The following is a 22,330-nucleotide window of genomic DNA, read 5'->3' as shown; positions in this document are numbered from 1 at the left end:
TCCGTAACAACACATGCTGTTTGCAGAGAACTTTTCTAGTCTTGTTTTTTTCTGAGTTTTTTTCTCTTTTTTTTTAGTTAAAGACATAACTGACTGAGCTTGTCTTGAGATTTACTGATATTATTAATACTTGACTTAATGACAACTTTAAAATCTGATCAAGTGACTGGAATCTGTTTCTATACAACCTGCTAAATAGTGATGGTTGCAGTATTTATTTTTTATGTTTTTTGGTGTGAAGCATGTCTCATGGATAAAGTAGTTTATTTTTCAGCTGGTCCTGATCATACTCTCTGGTGCTGTGCTCAGTAAGCAATTTTAACATGACGCAAGAATTGAAGCATTTATCTGTGACTTTGAAGGACCTTTAGCAGTGTTTTTGCTGCTGTGTTGTGTATTTGTGAGTGGACCATGCCAGTGGTTTGGTGGCAATCTCTGCTTCTACCAGATGCCAACTTCTTCTGGTTGTGATCAGCATTTTAGCAGGCTGATGCCAGCTCTCCCTTGGCCCAGAGGGACCAATTAGATTCTGGCAGCTGCACCCAGAATGCCACCATGGAATGAAGCAGGGGCTATGGGTGGGTTAGGATGCTGCACACAAAAAGGACAGATAGAGCTGCGGACACCTACGCAGACATGGCGAGGAATGATCCATTAAAACTAAGGAAAGGAAATTTTAGTGATGATTGGTGATGATTACAGGTGGAAAGCATTCAAGAGGGCCAATTTTTTTTTTTTTTTCGGGGGAGGGGGGGGGGGGGGGGTCTTCCATAGAACACATGGTTGTTTTCTCTATAGGATGGGGTAGTGGAATCCTCTCAGGCTCTTCCCCTCACCAAATTGGCAAGCCAATAAGAGACTTGGCTGTGTCTCATCACCCACCCCCACAAACCCTTAGTTTTCACCCTGGTAATGCAGTGCCTTTACTTTACTGAGCTGATCATGGCATGGGGCCAGACTGTACTATCAAATGCAAGTTGTGTATTATCCCAGCAGGCAGTCTTCATGACTTTGACAGTCAGAGGTTGAATATCACTGTCATTGCCCAGGGCCATCTGTAAATCTATAGTCTGTATATTACTGGATACTTAAAACTTTACAGTAACACAAGGACACTTTCTGTTCATGTATGTAGCATCCTTAGTAAAAATAAATAAATTAACAACTTTGATTATTATAGAGGGAGAAGAAGTCCTAAAAGAAGGAGGAAGATTTTAATATAGGAGTGCTTACAGATGTTAATGTAATTGGCATCCTAAGAAAATGCCTATACATTAATTACAAAATCAAACTGTACTACAAATATCTGAAGTTTAGCTAAGGACTAAATGTAATATCCACAGAATAATCACAAACTGCAAAAGTTTCAGTTAATGAAAGAGCCCAAAATGTAAAAGTTTAGTGTCTGTACAATTATCTTTTTTTCTTTTAGCCATACATGGAACATGCAGAAAGGCATCATTTAGTTCTTTCGTAAGTTTCAAACTCTTGCCCGCATTGATGTTTGCTGACTTTGAATGAGTGCGAAAAGTGTAAAGCACATCTACTGTAAATGCTCCATTTTTGCACTGGCATTATCTGTCCTATCCGGGTCCCTTTCGACAGCCTGACCACCTTTTTCCACAGCCTTAGCTCTCTCCCCTTCTCTTTTAACTCTAACACATTCATGATGCTTGTGTGTCTCGCCGTGGGCTTGTACATCACCTCCTTGTCTTTCATTCTGTGGCTGAAACATAAGTTGAGGGCCGGTGTCCAACCGGCTGACTGGGTTCCATCACTCACTGGCCCAAAAGAATCGGCAGCATGATGGATGTGCGTCACGCTGGCATCTGCAACCAGAACCTCAGTACTGCTTTAAATCTCTACCAGTGAGTCACCTCTGCTTCTTGTGTGTGCAGTGACTGACAAACTGCAAGACCCTGCATGTGTCTTTAACCCATCATTCAGTAAGACGAATCAACTAAGTCAAACCAACACACACAAGCTCGTGTCTCTTACAATTCAAGTGCCGGTCCTTCTCCAGATGCGATATCATAAGAAGCACAAGATATTTGTGGGCACAACAGCAAGACCTTTCAGACTTTTTAGACACCAGGGAGGTGCAGAGCCCCTCTCAGGGAGTCTGAGGTTGGCAGGAAAGAGTGTCTGCCCGTGCCAGATGACCTTCATGGTCAAAAACACCCATTAGTTTTGTGTCACCCATGACCTAAGGGATACACTCCTGGTAGTCTTCTTCAAGAGCTAATAGACTTGATGTTAGGGACTAGGATTTAAAGCAAGAATGCTGTTAGATATTGATTGAGAAACACTGCCAGTCTCTGGTTTAAAAGAACAAAGAAAGAAACCAAAAAAAATTGAAAAACATAATAATATAAAATGCAGAGAAACAGTCCGGTTCAGTAAACTGTTTTAAAGTAATCTAATGAAAATTCAAATATTATAGAAGCTTCTCCATCGATTTGTATGGAAGGTTTTGCAGGGTCCCTGTCCACTGCCAAGGTGCCTTCCCATATGGAAAAGATGTATATAAATCTTATAAAGTTTGTATCTGTCTTGTGTGAAACTTGTATGAAAAGCATACAAGAGTGAAAACAGATATAAGATCCCTTGAAAAATTATGTAATGAAACTTGTATGTTTTGGATACTTACTAAAACAATATATGAAAGTAATGAAAAAGTGGCCACTTTCATGAGTAAATCATATAAGTTTTCACTATTTCTTTTCCATATGGGTTGGTTCACCACTCAGGACCTTAACAGTGGTTTTGTCCTGGTGGTCACTCTCTGTGCATCCAGGATCCGACTCCTCACACTTCAGGAAGAACCTGGGGTTATCTTACCATATAATCTTGTCACCATGTTGACAGCTCAGTATTACTGATATAAAATATTTCATTTCCAGACACCTGGAGATGGCTACATCTTGGTTAATGCTGCAATATAAAAATCCAAAACAGAAGAGCATTTGATTAAAAGCCCATTCGCTTTCCCATTCTCATTCTTTTCTTTAACTCAATCACTTTTTTTTTCTTCTTCCTGTGCCGTGGGCTTTTTCAGCTGTTGATGTGTGTTGCTCACATGCCTCATTGAATCTTAGGTTGCCCTTGAGAGGTGTTCCGTTTGCACTTCAAAAAGGGTTTTATAAGATACAGTACATTTTAACCTCACTCTTAGTACCCACACAAACACACCTACTCTATACTCACAAAGACATGCACATATAAGATATGGTATAATAGCAGTCCTTAAGTGGACTAAGCCCCAGGCACTTCTTCTTGATGTGTCTAATGGGATATGTTGACTGACAGCCAGACTTTGACCCTTTGACCAAACGTAACATGGTGTGTGTACCTTGGGACACGTATGAAGCGTTTGAAGTGAACCTGACCAAGTCCCAATCACCACTAAAGATTTTGGCAGCTTACGGGTTTGGGGTCAGGGTCAAGGTTGAGTTCACAGGAAATGTATGTTTTCACCATGTTGTATTTACATTATTAATGTTCTTTATGGCCACAAGGGCATACATGTACACTGGAAAAACACACACAGGTGCTATTAACATTTAATTATTCATCAAGGATGTTGTCAAGCCTACTTAAATATTATTCAGCATTTGAAAAAATACTTAAGGATTGTGCTGTGTTTTCTTCTTCTTGAAGGGTGGCCACAGCAGGTCATCGGCCTCCATGTCACTCTGTCCCTAGCATCCTCTTCTTTCACACCAACCCTCCGATCTTTCACTACATCCATAAACCTCTGAATTCTTCCTCTTTTCCTTCTGAATGGCAGTTCTATCTTTAGATTTTCGACCCCTCTCTCTTCCTCTCTCTTTTCAATATGTCTGCTCTTACATCTTTACTTTTCCACCTGTCTCCCTTTCATTCACACACATGTATTCTGACTTTCATTCACATATCTTCTTCATTACTCAGGAACCTTCTCTCTCTTCAAGATTGTCTTGAACAATCTTGTTAAAAATTCCACTGTCCTCTCTCTAACTATCCTCTGTCCTCATCTCTCGCTCTCTTTCATTTTATGCATTCATCAGCCCCTAGTCCTTTTCTCCATCTTTACTCCCCAGCCTCACATACAATTTACTGTAAGCTGTTTCCTTTGTCTTTGCCACCGTAGCTGTATGCCTAGTCTCCCAGAAACTTCCTGACTATCCCCTTTTTTCTTTGCTAAATTCTTCCTTTGAATACTGAATATTTTCATGTTCCTTCTCATTCAATAACCAAGTCTCCTTATCCTCTTCCTCTATCCAAAGGATACGCCAAACAAATTCTTTGGATTTTCCCTCAGAACTACAGCTGTAGTTTTCCAGTCATTTGGTAACTCCACCCTACCACCCAGAGCTTGTCTCAACTCCTTCTTGAACTCTTTGAATGAAGTCTTCTTTCTTCAGCTGCTTCTTCTCTTTTTTTCCGTCTTTCTTGCCTGTCCCCTTTGGTACTTTAGCAATCAGAATTGTTGTCTGAAGGCCAGGAAAGATGCCCAACTGATTTATTTTTTCAAGTGGAGAACATATGGCAACGCCATATTGGTCCACTTGATTGATCTATATTATTATTATTTTTTTTTTTTTTAATTTTAAGTTATTACAAATTGGACAGACAATTAGACAGAAAGGGAGAAAGAGAAGGAAAGAAAGGAAGAAAAAAAACAGAGCGGAACGGGGGACAGTAAGAGAAGACACTGACAGAATCCATTGGATCACCTGTTAAAAGAAGAAAAAAGGAAACGAACAACAAGCGAACAGTTCAAAAGGTTTGTCCATGTAACGATCTGCTAGAGGGTGTGGGGAGCTATAGCCCTGCCCCCCAGAGCATGAAGCAGACATGGAGGAGACTCAGGACCGGACATCCACAGGCCCCCCAGGGTCCGACTGTACAAGGAGGACCACTGGAGAGGCAACCGCATCACCGCGACCCAGTCCCCAGAACCCCCCCCCCGAAGGGGCACAACCCTTCAGAAGTGTAAAAATATCACTTCGTACCTTTCTGTTGGGTTTGGGCTGAAATGCTGGAACTAGATAACTGAAACTTTTACATGCACTTTCAAAAACAGTATCAGAAACAGTGTAATGTAGCTGTTCTTGTTTTATACCATCTCATGCATTTGTGCTTGCACTTGGCTGAATGGGAGGATTGCCATTCCTCTGGGCAGCCTGTTTCCCAGGTCAGCTGGATATGTTACAGCTGATAGCACCACTATGATGACGGACGAGGCCACAAGCCAGTAGCCTTCCCCTTTCTCTCCCTCACCACACTCCCTACTCCACAAACCACATTCTCCTCCTTGAACACCCCTCTTTGTGGTGACATCACCAACACGCTGGTTGACAGCATCTGCTAATGGCACTCACCACTAATGAGTATTCATCTAAAAAGATTGTAGGTCCATCATACAGAAATACTTTGGTAGATAAAACATTGTACCACTTGTATCCAAGTGTTAATTTGGTCATGAACTGAAGAGCAATTTGTTAACACCATCTGTCTGTCATCACATTTATTGTAGAACTAATTCTTCATCTAGTTTTTTTTTTTTTGCCAATTTAAAAAAAAAAAAATTTTAATCTATGGGAATCAATCCCGGGTTATAAAGAGAATAAATTTACATAATTAAAAATACACACATATCCTCGTGAATTCTTAAAATATTTTTTGATCTTTGAATTTAGTTAAAAAAAAGACTGTAAATGATTAAGGTGATGTCCCCACAGCAGAGAGTGAAATAGCTCCTGTCAGCAAGGTTTAAATAAATCTGCCCAAATACTTCTAATTTATTTTCCCAAACCACGCGGAGCCGCACTATAAGGCCCCTGCTCTAAGGGGTGTCCATCCACACAAATGCCAAAAACAGAGGTTTCTTAGCAGTTTGCTGCTCCAAGGTGATCAGTGTTACTTGCTTCAGCAGTAAGTGGTTTTAATAATGTGCCTACTCAATCCATATAAAGCATTAAACAGACGCAAGCACACGGATCACATGTCCTGAAACAGTGGACATAATAGACCCTGTTTATAATTTTGGTTTAAAAACGGATAAAGATAAACTCTGCCTGTCCTGACAGAGAATGCTTCAAGTATTAAGTGTTACATGGAAAAATGTGAACTTTTTATCATCTGTTGGCACATTTCCCCATCCTTCTTGATTTTCCTAAAACAAGATGCTAAACTTGTTCACATGCAACATGACCTACAGGGCTCACATTCTGCTCATACTTTGTGAGCGGATGATACTGCTGTCTTGGGAGTTACGAGATGCTGTAATTCCAAGACCATGGAATGCAGTTCTCTTGGTAGGGCGGGACATCAAACTCTGACGTCTCTGGCTCATCTGTCAGAGAGTGTCGCTGGGTGTCAAACACGCAGAGATCATATTATCATAACTGTGTTGACTTCCAGTGGGTTATTAAATTGTGGTAACTTGCTTGTTAAGTCTGATGTTAGCATGGCACTGCTGTCTTCTTTCAGAGAGATGGAGCTGTGGGAGTCAGAGGATGAGCCCCAGGGGACGGGAACATGTGATGGCAAGGGGAACAGGCACTGTCAATAATAAGATTTATTATCCATCGGTTAGTTCCAGGGAGGGGGCAGAAGGAGACTGCTGTTCTCTGGAATTAGCCGTCAGGTATGGAGAGGCAGACTGCTGGGTGATCCCTAAGAGGATGCAGGATTGGAGGTTCAGAGTGGTGCACTGTCGGGATGCTGAGCTTAGGATAGAGTGTAAAAAAGAGCATGGAAGACAAGTTTTCTTAAAGTCTAGTCTATGATACGGGGCTCAGTCATCTTAAGGATAGAACTTGAGCTCAACACTTTCAGATCCACTTAAGTGATCTGTCTCTTCATGTTGATGAAGTGGGATCTAAAATGAAAAAAGTGAATTTGTCTGCTGGACTGTTATAATCAGAGGGACGAAGTGAAGGGGAAAAAAACCTTGATTTCTGGTTTGAGGTGTTGGTTCACTCAAATTTTCAAATTTTAATGCCGTAGATATGCAAATTGTTATGGGTCTATTTAAGATTTATCCCGTTTCTCTCATGACTGCGTTGCAACAACGAGCCAAATGCCCAAAGAGCAAGAAACACAAAACACCTAAGCAAGAGCTTTTAAAATTAAAAGTAAGTCTGTTTAGCAAGGTTTGGTGTTATTCTAATATTGAATACTAGCCCTCCTCTCTGATGGCTGCTTTTACTCTTAGTTTTTTCAATATGGTATATAGTTCAACTACGAGCATTTCAATTATCCGTTTTGGGATGTGTCTAAATGAGTTATCAGTGTTGTCAAAGGGTCGTAAAATACCTTAATGTCTGAAATGCACAAAACCACATGTAAACTTATTAACATATTTAGCGACAATAAATGACTGAATTTCACCTGAACAACTGAATTGATTGCAAATTCAGTGTAATGGTCTAAAAACCATAACTAAAGCTGCTTGAAAACCACAGACTTTGTGATACCGTTTGCTTGGTTGCTTTAACTGATTGACAGAAAATAAATAAATACAGTAATTGGTCATGTCATGCCTGATGCTCGGTCTACTTAATAGGGATAGAAGTAGCATTGTTATTATACTAGGTAGACATATACTGTCATTAAACAAACTTTCACCTCTGTACTGGGCCAGAAGCACTAAACAAGAGTATCCTAAGGGATAAGTGGAAAACTATGTTATATAGTTAATGTGGCTCTGACTAGAAGGCAAACCACGTGCAAAAGGAGCGATGAGTGCAGCGTGAGGTGACGAGAGTAGATTATCTGTAGATTCACAGCAGCGAGTCAGTGAGAGATGGATGGATGGATGGATACGAGCTGCATGCGTCTGCAAATGGTGGCTTCACAGTGTAGGGCGCCACTTGCAAGGCAGGCCACTGTCAGAGGTCTATTAAGGGAAGATGGAGACCCCAGGTGTATGTATGTGAGTAAGTGTGTGTTTGTGTGTGCGTGTATGTGTTCACATGCTCATTGGTCATGGTCCTATAGTGGAAGATTGAAACCCCATTGCTCCAAGAGCCACTCAACCAACACAACCTGCAGTGGTTTACAATCAGAGCAACACCGTCCATCCATCCCTGCTGACATGCACACAAACGAAAACACCAACAGCACAACTCACTATAGATGTCATTAAACAACAGCAGGAGTGGAACAGCTGTGCGACAGCATCTTGGACACGGTTGATGTCATGATGTTTGCAATGAGTGCTTAGAGACACATTGAGGTGTTAGTTGGGAGGGAAGGTAGGTGAAAGTGGGTGTATGAGGTTGCAGGGTGGGAATCGTGGCAGCACCTTTGACAAGCCCTATTTGTCATCTCCCAGGATGCCCAAATAGCTCAGACTGGAGTACAGATGGATTGTGGGAGAAAAAGTGACTAGAAGCCAGGCAACTAATCCTGTACAAATGACTACCCCCACCCATATTCCCCCTCTAGGGCTACCTTTTGTACTGTCTTATTTTTAAGCTAGGTCTTTCTCGCTCTCGCTCTCTCTTATTTTAAATTGACTTAATTTATTTCAGTTTTGTCATGATATTTTAGTTTTTTGATATGACAAAAGTAAATTTAATTCCTGTTTACAACAGGGCAATCACTAATCAGAATGGATCTCTGAGAAGTAACTACACACACAGAAATGATTGGTCTGTGTTGTTTAATTATTGAACATCTTGAATCATTTAATAAAAAAATATATGTATTATGGTCGAAAACCTGTTAAAAGAATATTTTTATTGCATTGCTAACAGTATAATAATACCCATAACACTTTATATTGAAAGACTAAAGACCCTACAATATTGGGGAGAAAAAAAGCCTATGAGCAACCACTTGGTGACAGTGGGAAGGAAAAACTCCCTGTTGACAGGAAGAAAGCCCCAGGAGAGCAATGTTCACACTGGGGCAGCTATCTGCTGCAACTGATTGGGAGTGAAAAGCGAAAAGAGGAGAGACAGCAAAGGGAGATGAGACAAAATACAGACTATATTAGAGACATAGTTTAATAATTACTGATACTGGTTTAAGACGGTGAAAAAAAATCACACCCAGTACATCAGGGGAAGCCGCCAGCAGCCATCCGTAACTAGCCCATAAGCATTACCAAAAAGGAAAGATTTAAGTCTGAGCTTTAAAGTAAGATCGTGCTCCATTCCCCAACAGCTTCCGTGACCTCGTCAAAGTCCTTGATCCGAGGTACATAAGCACTTCAGTAAAGTCAAGTTGCCTTGCTTATATGACGCATGCCGGGCCAAAGTAGAGATGGATGTTTGCAGTGTCGTGCATTATGCCTTGATGACTGACTTATGGACGAGCAGAGATACGCCCTACATGAGCGCAACCATCCATTTCATTAACAAAGACTGCACCCTCTATTGTCGCTGTTTACAGACTGCGTACTTTCCAGATGACCACAGGTCAGGTGGTATATCGTGATATATATCGTTATCGTGATATAAAATAATTCATATCGTGATAAATCTTTTTTCCATTGCAGTCAGCTGGCACAGAGTGGGTAATGAAATATTTTTCCCACTGAAAACCCTGCATCCAGTTGAACAGAATCACCTTTTTTTTTTTATTCTTTACATGTATTATTGATACAATTTGATTGTTGATACAGTGTGAAAGCCTTTTTTCTTTTCTTTTTAACACACCAGTCATGTCCTGTTGCACCCTCTAGCAAGGAAAGGGATGGTGAAAAAATGCTACCTTTTAAAAAAATAAATAAATAACAAACTTAAACTGCTTGGTGTACTAATGTAGGGTGTGTGCTTGTGTCTATGATCGTGTTGTAAACCTGTTGTCAGTATTTCAGCCCCCTGCCTCCCCCCTTCCTGTGATTTGTTGAACAGTAAATGTGTGTCTGAGATAAATTCTCCAGCTGATCCAGAGCTGCATCATGGCTGACAAATGAAACCAGCATCTCCGAACAGGACGAAGAATGAGGGGGAGGTGTGGCGAGAGGGAGAGAGGGAAGGTTGAATGAGTAGAAGTGGAAATGGAATCATTTCATTATTCTTCACCACAGACCTTGTGACAGTCACGGTTTGTTATTGGGCGCTAATTAAAACAGCAACAATCCTAACAACTGGCAGTTAAAGACTTGTAAAAGAGGTGATGGGAAATGAGTTCTGCACTGAGTGCATAAACTCGTTCCTAATTCCCCCCTCTAACACCTCTCTTCACTCTTTTCTTTACTCATTAGGAAGACTGAGTGCTGTCGCTGACCACTGCATTGAATGATTGGTAGAAGGGGGAAGAGAGTGCAGATAATGACTTCTTTTTTCTTTAATAGTTTGATTGAATACACTGAGCAACTGACTCATGTTGCATTAAACCTTTTTTTTTTCTTGTCTGTGGTAGTGGGAGATTGTTGCTTTTTCTTCAAATATCATTAACATTAGCACCATTAAATCCATGCTTGCTGTCAAATTACTTGACATAATTTGTGAAGAAGAAACAGATTAAAAAAACATTAAAGTTAGAAAATCCTCATTTTCTACAGGCAGTCATGGCTGCACTCAGTGATTAAAACGTAAAGAAAATGGGTGTAGGTAACTGAGTTTTACCAGTTTGACTGAGTTTTATTTATGACCACATGTGGTCATAAATAAAAGTGACTAAAGTGTTTTTGTAGCCTGATAGATGATGGGCTCAAAGAACTTTTGATGAAGGTCAAACAAAGTTTCTTCATGCTGCTTATTGCTATCACAGTGATTTTGGTCAGTATTTAAGCCACTGTCATCCAACCAGTTTGAACACTGAATTTCAAAAAAACTTATTTTGAAAAGTAGATTTCACATGAATGCTAAAATTGAATTCAGCAACAAAAGCCAGGTTCAATCTATTTTTCTTCTCAAATCAAATCAAATCAAGATTTATTTCTATAGCACATTTTAAAAACAACATCAGTGTTGTCGAAAGTGCTTCATAATCATCCAAAAAGAGAATGAAAGGTTAAGAACAAAGCATTAACAAGCAAAACAGATCAACAAATAACACAGTGACAAACATAAAAAGCAAGCCAGATTATAGCCAAACTTGTTTGAATTCACTCTTCTGAATAAAAACAATTGCATAACATATAAATACATAAAGCCACTTTTAGCTGTTCCCAGTTACAAGGGGATACCACAAAGGGTAGCTCTGCATGTCTGAACTGGCAGACTTTTATCCCTTCCTGACGTATTGCCAAAGGGGGATCTGTGTCTCTTGCTAGAATTGAACCAGTGTGATTTGATTAGATTAACTCTATTACAGAGTGATTCAGGTCTATATTCAGTGTAGCTAATTGTACTGAATGAACAGATTTTTCCATCAGTGGATTACTTTTTCTTTTTTCTTCCCTTGCATATTCCAGGACGACAATGACAGAATTTATTGTGAAAGAATGGTTCAGGGACCATAAAACATCATTTTCACTCAATCCTTGGCCACAATTGACTCCAGACTTCAACGGCATTGAGAATCTTTGAGATATGCTGCAGAAGACATTATGCAGCAGTCCAACTCTCTCATCATGAATACCAGATCTCGGGGTGGTGGTGGGGGGTAGGGTTAGAGTTAGACTGCAGACTGTGATGAGACCATTGACAATGCTGACTGGTTGAAAAGTTGGCTTGAAAAGGAATGTGAACACCAGCACGTTGACCACGTCAAAGACTCACTCGTAATGTACAGACGAGTAACCCAAACAGTGGTTTTAGTCTGCAGGTGGCATTATTTTAACACAGCTTCAGGCTTCTGCAAAGAAGTTCTTTATGTTGTATTTTCTCTCTTCTCAGTGGCAGAGGCTAAAATGAAGAACCAACTACAGCACAACCATGAATTAGAATACACTACTACATTTTTGACACTAACCCCTGCTGTTATTATTCATTATTGGGTTTTCATAATAAAAGGAAAGTAAAAAGTAAGTAGTTTTTCAGAAAAATACATTTTATAGAATAGAATAGAATAGAATTCAACTTTATTGTCATTGCACATGCACAGGTACAGTGCAACGAAATGCAGTTTGCATCCATCCAGAAGTGCTTTAGTGATATAGATATATTACAATATATATTAGCAATAATATAGATATATGAGTATATTACAGAAATGGGTCTATTATGGTATGTTATAATGTACACGGTATGAAGTATGTTGTGAATATTCTATAACTATAAGTATGTACAGGCTGTAGTGAGTACAAGCTATGTACAGGCTATGAACAGGATATAAATATGAAAAACTATACAGAATATGAAATAAATAACTTTATCTGACATATTAGTAACGACTGCCAGTAACTACAGAATACAGAAGTGTGATCAACAAAAAAAAACCTTTTAGAGGTATTCACAATGTCTTTGCAATTTACCTTCAGTGCACAGGCCTTTGTAGTGGCTGATGTTGATGTGAACAGGGACTCCAGCGATCCTCAATGCAAATTCTGTTCTCTGTGCGTCAGCCAGCTTAGGCCATCATAAAATAACTTGATGGATAAACAGTCAAGATAAATAAATAAATAAATAACAACACTAGAGCCCCCCAACCCCCTTTCCGATCTCACTGCTCTTATGCCTCTTCTCTGATGGATTTGTAAAATGATATAACGAATGAGACTTAAAGTGAGAAGGAAGGAGGGAGGCTGGGTAGGAGAAATGATGGCAGCGAGGAAGGAGACAGAGCATATGATTTATTAGACTCATAAAAATTCTGCCTTTGTTATTCCCTCTCATTTTTATATGTGAAGCTTATTAAAGAGCACACCTGCCAGAGTTCTCAGACAAACTTATGTGTGTGTATGCACACATTATGCATTCAGAATGATGTCAATGTGCATTTGTTCACACTCACTACCTGGATGCTTAACTCTGGCTTCTGTTTCTTAATCATCCCTGCCCATAGATGCCAACTCTTCCTCCCATCGTAACCCCGCCTCCCAAAGGGTGTTCAGGACACGCTACAAGATGGTGACCCATGTGGGCTCCAGTGCCATGCAGACCCGCTATTACAACCCAGCCCTTTCCTGGCGTGCCAAGAGGCTCCAGTCTGCCAGGTAATCCACGTTATCAGATACTTCCTCAGGTCTGGCTTTAATGTGATTCAGTCTCTAATATCTTTCAGTGCAGAGTGAATCCCTGTCTTTTATGTTACAGTCATGTGTAGCATGAGTGGTAGGGGTTGAAAATTTATGGTGTTCATTTTTATACAGTAGATAACCCAGAGAATAAACCATTTACAATAGTGTGCTCCTCACATTAATTTATACCAGCAGGGAACACATCAAATCCAAGACGGATACAGAGAGAGAGAGGGAGCTGGGTGGTTGGGTGTTTTTATTTATTTATTTATTTTTTAATGTCATTGCAGCCCTCATCTCTCACTTTTTCTTTATCTTCATTCATCAATCTTTCATCTTTGTCTTAGTACTTCTGAGTTCACAGTGAATGCATGTTAATTGGACTCACTGGTTTTATCATTCATCTTTTTTTGTCCATCAAAATTGTCATTAAAAATGCAAACTGTTTCATTTCCAGATTCACAAAGAGATCTCTTTATTGGTGTTTTCAAATAGATTCATTGTATACCACATTTGAAAAGTTGGAGCCAGAAAGCTATGTCAGTTAATCAGCTAGTCATTGCAGCACCCATATTTTAAGCCCTCTAACAAAGAGAATGGAGGTTGTTTTGTGTCTTTTTGATATGGTGCTAAGAGGAGGTCAAACTCCTCTTTATGTGATGTGATATCCAAGGTTTTGTCACTGAGAAAAATTCACTCTTGAATAATCTTTTCATAACCGAGACTTGTAAGCTTAGCTTAAACACTGAAATCCCTGAAAACATGGTTGTTCCAAGGTTTTCCACAATTATGTTGTTGCCTTGGTTCCCAGGGCGATGGTGGTTGGGTGAGGTTGTGTATTTTATTCTAAATGCGACTGGGATTTACAAAATTAACATGTTATGTTAAAGAACAAGTGAAACTAGCAGTTCAGAAAAAAATCAAGAAACATTTTCTCATAGACTTCTTCACAGTCAGACCTCGTTTTAAAATTAGTGGGTTCCCCCCTGCTGGCCAGTTTCAAGAATGCATGTTTAAGACGCCTAACACTAAGATCTAAAGAATAAAGAATGTGATATATTTTTTTTATGTGTGTAAGATTATGTCCTATGTTTTTTGTTTGCCAAGACTTGGAAGAACAGTTTAAATATAAACCATAATTCAATTCTCTGGTTTCCTAAGAGTTAGATTAGGGGTGGTTTGAAACCGAGATGACATATCTGCTTCATTTCTTTGTTGCAGTATATGAGATTAACTTGTTTTGTACACATAGAAAGAATAAAGGTTTGGCCCATGCAAAAAGTTTCAGTTTAACATAACAAAGTTTAGAAAGAATCAAGTTCAACTTTATGCCTCTGAATTACATAGTGTGTCACAGACCTTAGTGAACAGATTTCATGCTGCTCTGTAGTGCTAGAAAGGAGTTCGATATGTCTACAGCTGTCACTGTTGGTAAGTTCAACAGTGCTGTCTTTGTCATTTAGATTGTGCGATCTTGTAATTTGTTCGCGTAGCCACTTGTAATGAAATAATTTTGTGTATTTGTTTTGTGTGTTGATGATGAGCAGAGTTAATTTGTGCAATCCAGATTTGGTGAAACAGAAGACCCTGGACTGTGGCTGGACTCAGCGTCTGGTGACTTATTACTATTCATTTAGCTGCTGCAGTAAATATTGATTCATCAAGGGATTTTCAATTTGAGCCCCCTGACATCCTGTGAAATATCACCACATGTGTAGAAGTGAGGAAAGAGATAGGGAGGGAGGGGGACCCATCGGGTCCCCAAGGAGACTCGTACCCCCACCCCACCCTCATACCTGCTCCTTTTTTATGCTTTATCTATCTGTTTAACTCCAAAGACCACCACCACTTTTATCAATTTGAAGCTATTGAGTGCAGCATGAGCTCATATTCTTTGCTCTTAACTACTGAGTACTCCTCTTCATCTTTGGCCTATCAGACCCGTTGGTCTCGCTTCATACCTTCTCAACTCTTATCTCTGCCTGCCACAGCTGCATCTTAGAAAACATACCATACATACCGTACCTGACCGCTCAGTAGTCCAGAGGATCCCAATGTGTTCAGATAACCTGTAGAGAAAAGCCATTGATTAGATATTTAAAAGTGATGTGGTACCATTTAATTCATTTTTGACATTCTTGTTAAGACTTAATTCACTGATATGCATATATTAAAAAATATATATATTTTTTTTTTGTTTTTTAAGAAAAAAATCTAAACACATTTTCCCCTAAAGTTCTGTCTGCATTCAACAAAAATGATTTCAAGGACTGAACATAAAGCTTGCCTAAATAGCATGCACTTGTAGGCGCATTTATCTGTGGTTTGGTAAAAGTCATTGAGAAACATTTCTTATCTTGTCCAACAAAAATAAAATAAAGGTGAACTTTGTGTATCATATATGTTGAGAGTCAAAGTGTCACTGAGTTCCAGGCCGAGATTTGTGAGCAATGTTTTGGTTGCCTTAATTAAAAGCACAGGGATGTCCTGGATACTATTATTGTTCCCACTGGCCTCTGTTCCAATCACCCATCCTAGCATTGACTTGTTTAAACTTTTGAAAATTGTTCTTGGTGACACATTTTAGAATGGGTACTAAGAGTGTTAAAGCTGAAACATGCACCTGCAACACTGAGAATATTCTGCTTCATGGGCATCTTGCATCCCCTAAGGATTTTTTGAGGCTGATGATGGTGCCTGTATTGAGAAGGGGGGGGGGGGGGTTGCTTAAGGAGTTTAATTTAACTAGTTTTACTTAGTTTTTGGTTTTAAAAAACAGTTTATCTGTAAATATGTGACTGGTAAAACTGATTTTATTTTTTTAAACTTGTCCTTCTCGTCCATTTAGTTGCACAGATGTCTTGCTCCCAGGCCCACAGGAAGTGAGGTTGCCTCTGCCCAACATACCGTTCTCTCTCCTAGTTTTAGCCATAACAGGCATGGTGTGTGATTTAGAGCTGGGTGACAGTTTGAAGGGGCGGGGGAATCGGCTGCAGTATTTCAGGCTCCACCACCAGAAAATAGATATAATCTCAACATTAACTCCATTAATAGTATCAGGAGTTGAATTAAGAAAGCTGTAAAGCATGCACTCTGGAGGATAAATTACAGCCCAACCCTCCTTTCATCTCCCTTGCTATTTTTCTCCCCGCGAACCACTCTTTAATTTTCTGTCCCCCTATGTTTGCTCTGTTGCTGTTCTTTCTTGTGTTTTATGTCTTTCTGTTTGATAAAATTTCATGTCAGTCTTGCAAATGCCTCCATCTTTCTCTTCTTTATTTCTGGCATAAATGTTAAGGCCCTCATGCATATACATACATACATACATACATACATACATACATACTTTTATGTATATATGTATGTATATATATATATATATATATATATATATATATATATATATGTACACACACACATCTGGTCCGGCGCTCATCTCCTTTAGTGCTTCAGTATTGATCAGTACAGGATGTAAGAGACTGGGCAATAAAGTGAAGCAGCGCTCCCTCTTCTTCACTTCTCTCTTCTTTTCCTGCATTCACCACCCCATTCATTCCGCTTTATACCGCAATTCATTCCTTTGCTCATTACTTATCACATTAGTCATCCACCTCCCACCATACAGTTGTGTGTTAAGATTCTCTTCTGCTGCTTTTTAATGCTGAGTTCTCAATAAATATGTTTTATTGTTACTTTCTACACTACAGTCAGTTCCCCTTACGTTGGATTTGAAAGGATCCTGATGCGTAACTCGGCTACTTTGGTTTCCTTTAAAAGTGTGAAGAAGCAATGCTCTCGGTTAGAATTAGCCAGACAACTGTTTTTGCTGTGCTCTGTTTCAAGGGTAACTGTTTCCCAATATGAGCTTACTAATGCTGGGGTTGCAGACAAATAAGACAAGGGCAGCATTATTCTGAGCAGTTGCGCGACCCTCCAAATTCTTCCTTGTCACTAAAACAAAAGTCGGATCATTCATCAACGGCACCGGTAGTGCTGAATCGCACTCTCCTTTATCTGTGCATTGCATGGTCAGAGCACCGCACATACACACACCTGCATACACATATACAGAGTCAGACATACTGGATGGTCTCAAGAGAGTTTCTTTGTAGCCTTGCCCTGTCCTCTAGTTCTCTTGTTTTTTCACACCATATTTTTTACAGGTTTTTTTTGATGAGTTTAAGATCTTTTACTGTCTGTGACCTCCAATCTTTATTTTATGCTTTCTAGCACACTTAAAAGTGTAAAGATTACATAAACTGTGCTTCAGGGCTGAACAAATTTGTTAATTTGTAGAACTTCAATCTAAAAGTAAATTTAATTGTCCTATAAATTAATCAAGCAAAAACGCCTCCCCATTCTCTTTGAGCTCCTCTTATGTCTGTGTAATTTTAATTTGTTTGTGGTTTTGACTGTTATTGTTCTGCTAGTTATAAGATATTTAAAGAAAATTTTATTTTCAGTTGGTTTGAGAAATTGATTGTCACATTTTTACGCACCCCGGAAAATGATATTTTGAGATTTTAGCAGTTCTGTGCAGAGAGAGAGATGAAAAAGAAATGTAAACTCAAACCACAGTTTGAAATAATTTTTACTAGTCACAGAAAAAACTTGTTGGTATTGCAGGCAGGAAAAAAACTGCAAAGTACAGATTTTTATCTCTATCTAAGCTCTCCCACTAACAAAGGGGCGCTGCTGCTGACACATGGTGAAGTGAACAAAGACCGGCATGGATTATTTCATTGTCACAGTATCTGAGCCGCCTTGTAAGCTGTCATCGGATCTGTGAGCTGCATCAATTGGCTGTATAAGTGCATTGTACAGATGGAGATAGCTGCTAATTATTATGAAGGAAGGACCAACAGAAACAATTTCACTCACCAAAACTGAAGCATAACTTCTTTTTATCGCCTTACCATAGCAAGTCATATTATTTGTCAGAATATGTCATTAAAATGCTCCAAGAAGCACCAACAGCACAAACACAAATTACCAGAGGTGAGACCTAGCAGGCCCTGTGCTGGACCGGCAACATCCCCAGTGACAGCCCTGTGACAAAGCCTTGAGAGCCTCAAGTGGCCATTTAAAGAACTGCAGTTAAATGCTGGCTTCATTTTTTGTGTTCTCTGGAACTTACTATTATGTTATTTGTGTATAAACAAGCCATGTGTGAACCAGTGTGACTCATTATGTGCACTTCCGTGTGTGCATGCAGTTCAGAGCTGCTCTCATTTTGTCTAAGAAAAGACGTTCTTTTGAGATGTTTTGTCTTGGTGTTGCCAGACGGTTTACCAGCCCAGTCTTCAGCTTTGAGAATGGACTACATTACCCCCAAGTGTCCTTAAAGATGAATTATAAAACCCACACAAGATTACGCTCATCAAAAATGAATCTGTTACATCACAGTGCTGCCTACTTAAAAGTAACTCATTAGTTAATATTTTCATCACAAGAAAATGGTATTGCTTTTTCAGAACTTCAGCACCAGCAACATTTTCCTCCTCCAATGTTGTAGATTAATTGAATCTTTTTAAATGGACTCCTGTGAAAAAACTATTCAAATTCAAAAAGCACTTTATTACAGTAGCAACTATTCTATATGCGTAGCCTGACTGCTTTCATAGGAATTAAAAGAAAGAAGAAAAAAAAGAGGATAAATAGCAGCCATATGCTGTGTTATCAAAGGCGGCATGTGTGTTAAGTATCAGTAAATATGGCACCTTTATCTAAAAAGGAAAGAGTTTTTGTAGTTTTCTCATATAGAATATTCAGGTGTGTGTGTTAACACAATGACACAATATTCCCAGGAGTGGACATCCCAGTGTCTTCACCCCAACTTCAGACCAAGCAGTGCTGAAATAAATTGCAGAAAAACCCAGTATCTAAATCTCTGACTCAGTTAGCACGTTAAGAGTTAAAGTTCATAACTGTTTATAACAATTAGAACAAGACTGAATATGTATGGCTTGTTTGGAAGTGTTTCTAGAACACAACCTCTTCCTTCTAAAGACAACATGGAAGCAGGGCTTAGCTTTGCAGAGTTGCATCCATCTTCCTCCTCTCACCCCTACCCGAGCCTGGCTGAGTTCTGCCATAGGTCTCTTCCTGTTAAAAAGGAGTTTTTCCTTCCCACTGTCCACAAGTGCTTGCTCAGTGGGAGTCATCTGATTGTTGGGGTTCCCTCTTTATTACAATTTATAGACATGACTGTTATTATAATGAACATAAGGATTGAACAAAGCTTGAACAGATCTTAGTTTGCAAGATTAGAGGTGTGTACATCAAACAGTTATAATTTTTGTGCCAAAGGGAAGAACTGCTCTGTGATGGGGATGGCACACATGAAAGTAGTCATGCACAGACATGTGAAATCACTGGGACGATTGCTCTGACACTTAGACTTGTATGAACATATGAACCCGGTGAGAGAACATCCTAACGTCACCCCTTGACTGCAGCCCTGTGTCAGGGTTAACTGCCGTCTGTGTTAACTGTTCATGTCATATCCCCATTAACCTCCATTGTGGCTCCCTAGGCCACCCAGTCCTTGTTTAAGCCTCCCTGGGTGGCAGTCAGTGCTCCAACATTAGCCTCCATTACAGCTCCCCTGGCTGCAGTTGCCCTGTGTAGGGTGTCCACTGATCTTGTATCAGTGAAACTGAGTGTCTGTGCTGCTGAGTTATGGCACACAGTCTAATAGAGCGTGCATGTGAACACAGCTGATGGCTGATATTATTTGCAGCAGTGCAGCAGCTCTGCACGTGTTAAGCATCCATGTCAGTTGTTTTGTGCGCTCCATGCGTTTGGGGTAACCCTCTCTCTCTTTTCTGTAATGGGAGGCATGAACTCTCGCTCTAAACCCATTTCCAGCCCATCTGAAATACGGCAGCAAATTACCTCCAGCGGCGCCCTGCACACTAGCCCAATCCGCCCCAAATAGAAGTGACAGGACAGCGCAATTTATCGCCATAACCCCTGCACCGCCCCACCACCACCCAGAAGCTCCACACACACTGTGGACTCGCACGTACAGATGCCGCACACATACACAGGCCAACCGAGGGACTCCTGAATCTTGAACCTGTGTGCAGAGGCCTGCGATTTTGTGTACTATACATACCATAGTAGGAATGTGTTGTAATTCTGTGTGTGTGTGTGTGTGTGTGTGTGTGTGATCTCTACACTCAAGTGTAGGGGCCAACCGTGCTGCTCTGGCCCCCTGCCCTGCCTATTATCTCATTGATTTCCTTCTCTCCTCTTTTCAATTCTCTCCATTTCCACACTACCGTCCTTTCCATTAGAGGAGCAATTTAACAGAGTGCTGTGACATGAGAGAGAGAGAGCGAGAGAGGGGGGACTACAGGATGGGAAACATAAAGTGAAGAGAGGGGTTATACTGAGAGAGCTGGGGAGAAAGGATGGGTAAAAGAAAGAGGGTGAGCGGAAAGTCTTCTAGCAGATGGTTTTCGCTCAAAGCAATGCATGAATGAAAATTTTACAGTGTATTAACTGGGCTGAGTGGATAATTCCAAGTAGCAATAAACCAGAATTGGGAGTAATTTGATTTCCTCAAATGTTTCCTTATACCATCTATTCTTCTTTTATTTGAATCCATTAACTGGGCTGAGTGGATAATTCCAAGTAGCAATAAACCAGAATTGGGAGTAATTTGATTTCCTCAAATGTTTCCTTATACCATCTATTCTTCTTTTATTTGAATCCCTCTTTCTCTAAGGAGTTTCCTTCAGAGCCGTCTTCGAGCTCCCCACGACAGACACCCGTCATCCACCCAGCAGTGGAGAGGAAGCAGCATGTGTTGGATTCGTGGGTCCTTATACCGTGTGTCAGCCAATAAGCTGTCCCGCACCGTAGCAGCGAACATGTCCATCAATCGAACAGGTATATGTGTTGTGTGTTCAACAACTTCTGAAGTTCAAAGAGGACTAACAATTCACACAACCACCGTGGAAATTTATAATGTGCCTGAATGAGCCTGCCTCAGTGTTTTCCTCTCACAAGCAGATGTCAAATACATTTTCCTAATTAAAATATATTTAAAAGAGACTTAATTTCCACCATTGTAATCTGAGTATAACAAGGGCACAAATGTGACCGCTTGCTTCACATTGTATTTAAATTACCAAAAAATGGCTGGGCCAGTATTAGGCACTATGTTCACATTTTCCCCTCAGTTCTTCCTATGCTGAATGACACTGTTGTCTTTTTTTTTGATTGGTTGCCACTTGCAAAGAAGGTTATAAGGTTATAACAGGAGGTGGGTAAAGCTACTGTTGTTTTGAGAGTGGTCCTCTCCTCAGCCACTTCTCCTACAGAGACATGGAGGCACGCCCACCCAACCCAAGATATAATCTCCTCAGCATATTCTGCGTCTTTCCTCGGGTTCTCTACCAGTTGGACATCCTAAAATGCTTCACGTAGGGGGTGTCTAGGAGGTCTTTCAGTGTGAAGGAGTCCCTCCCAAAGAACCAAGCTCTTCCCCTGATTTCTATGACGGGAATGCTCATTTTGTCTGCCTATCTCATTCTTTCAGTCACCGTCTAGAAGATGTGGCCATAGGTGAGGGTAGGAACATAGATTGGCCGGTAAATAAACCGCTTTGTTTCCACACTCAACTCTTCTTGCCTCTCCTCTTCATTTGTTTTCTAGCTGCAGAAAATTTAGTTCTTAAAGTACAACACTTCTCACTGCTATATTCATGGTTTGGACATATTTCAGTTGACATAAAATTATACAGATTAGATACCCTGCATTTAAGACATTTAGTCCAAGAACATGGCAGTAAGTGTACAGAGAGTGTATATTCACATTTGTGGCTGTAGCACCGTTCACATATCCTCTAACAGACTTAGGGGAACTGGCTGGATTTGCCATCTGAAATAATAAAGTTGTCATCTGTCAGAGAGGTGAGGGGGAGGGCCTGGAGAAGTGAATGGGGGAGATTAAAGCCTGGATCTGCCTCCACTTTCTTCCTGCTTCTCTACCTCTCTTTTACACATTCTGCTGTGACTAAAGCTGCAGGTGAAATTGAGAAGCTCCAATCAGTTCAGCTCGTGACCAGCATCACAACACAAATTCATGCATCTAGAGACACGTCTCGGGTGTCTTCCAAGTAGGAGTTGTGATTTCACATCTTTGTAGCAAGCTTCATATTTGTTCTTGGTACAGAGCCTCCGGACTGTAATTCAGAACACACGCTTGACAAGAGACTTAACAGCCAGAAAAATGCCAAATTTAGAGGTC

General features: G+C 40.2%; 1 protein-coding gene across 2 annotated transcripts in view; it reads left to right on the top strand.

The window, feature by feature from the left end:
* zc3h3 (zinc finger CCCH-type containing 3) overlaps window positions 1-22,330 on the top strand; it is a 79,611-nt gene that overhangs the window by 33,562 nt on the left and 23,719 nt on the right. For both annotated transcript variants that reach the window (XM_086268256.1, XM_086268255.1), the window contains exons 4-5: window positions 12,895-13,045; window positions 20,805-20,968. In XM_086268256.1, coding sequence (XP_086124382.1) covers window positions 12,895-13,045; window positions 20,805-20,968 — 315 coding nt within the window. The remainder of the gene's footprint in view (window positions 1-12,894; window positions 13,046-20,804; window positions 20,969-22,330) is intronic.

Source organism: Aulonocara sp. 'chitande type north' Nkhata Bay, linkage group LG17, assembly GCF_057382095.1.
Source record: "Aulonocara sp. 'chitande type north' Nkhata Bay isolate Kocher_YH1m ecotype deep benthic linkage group LG17, A_spYH_male_GT1.1, whole genome shotgun sequence".
Taxonomy (NCBI): Eukaryota; Metazoa; Chordata; class Actinopteri; order Cichliformes; family Cichlidae; genus Aulonocara; species Aulonocara sp. 'chitande type north' Nkhata Bay.
The sequence above is the reverse complement of the archived record's forward strand: the minus strand, read 5'-3'. Positions and strand labels throughout refer to the sequence as shown.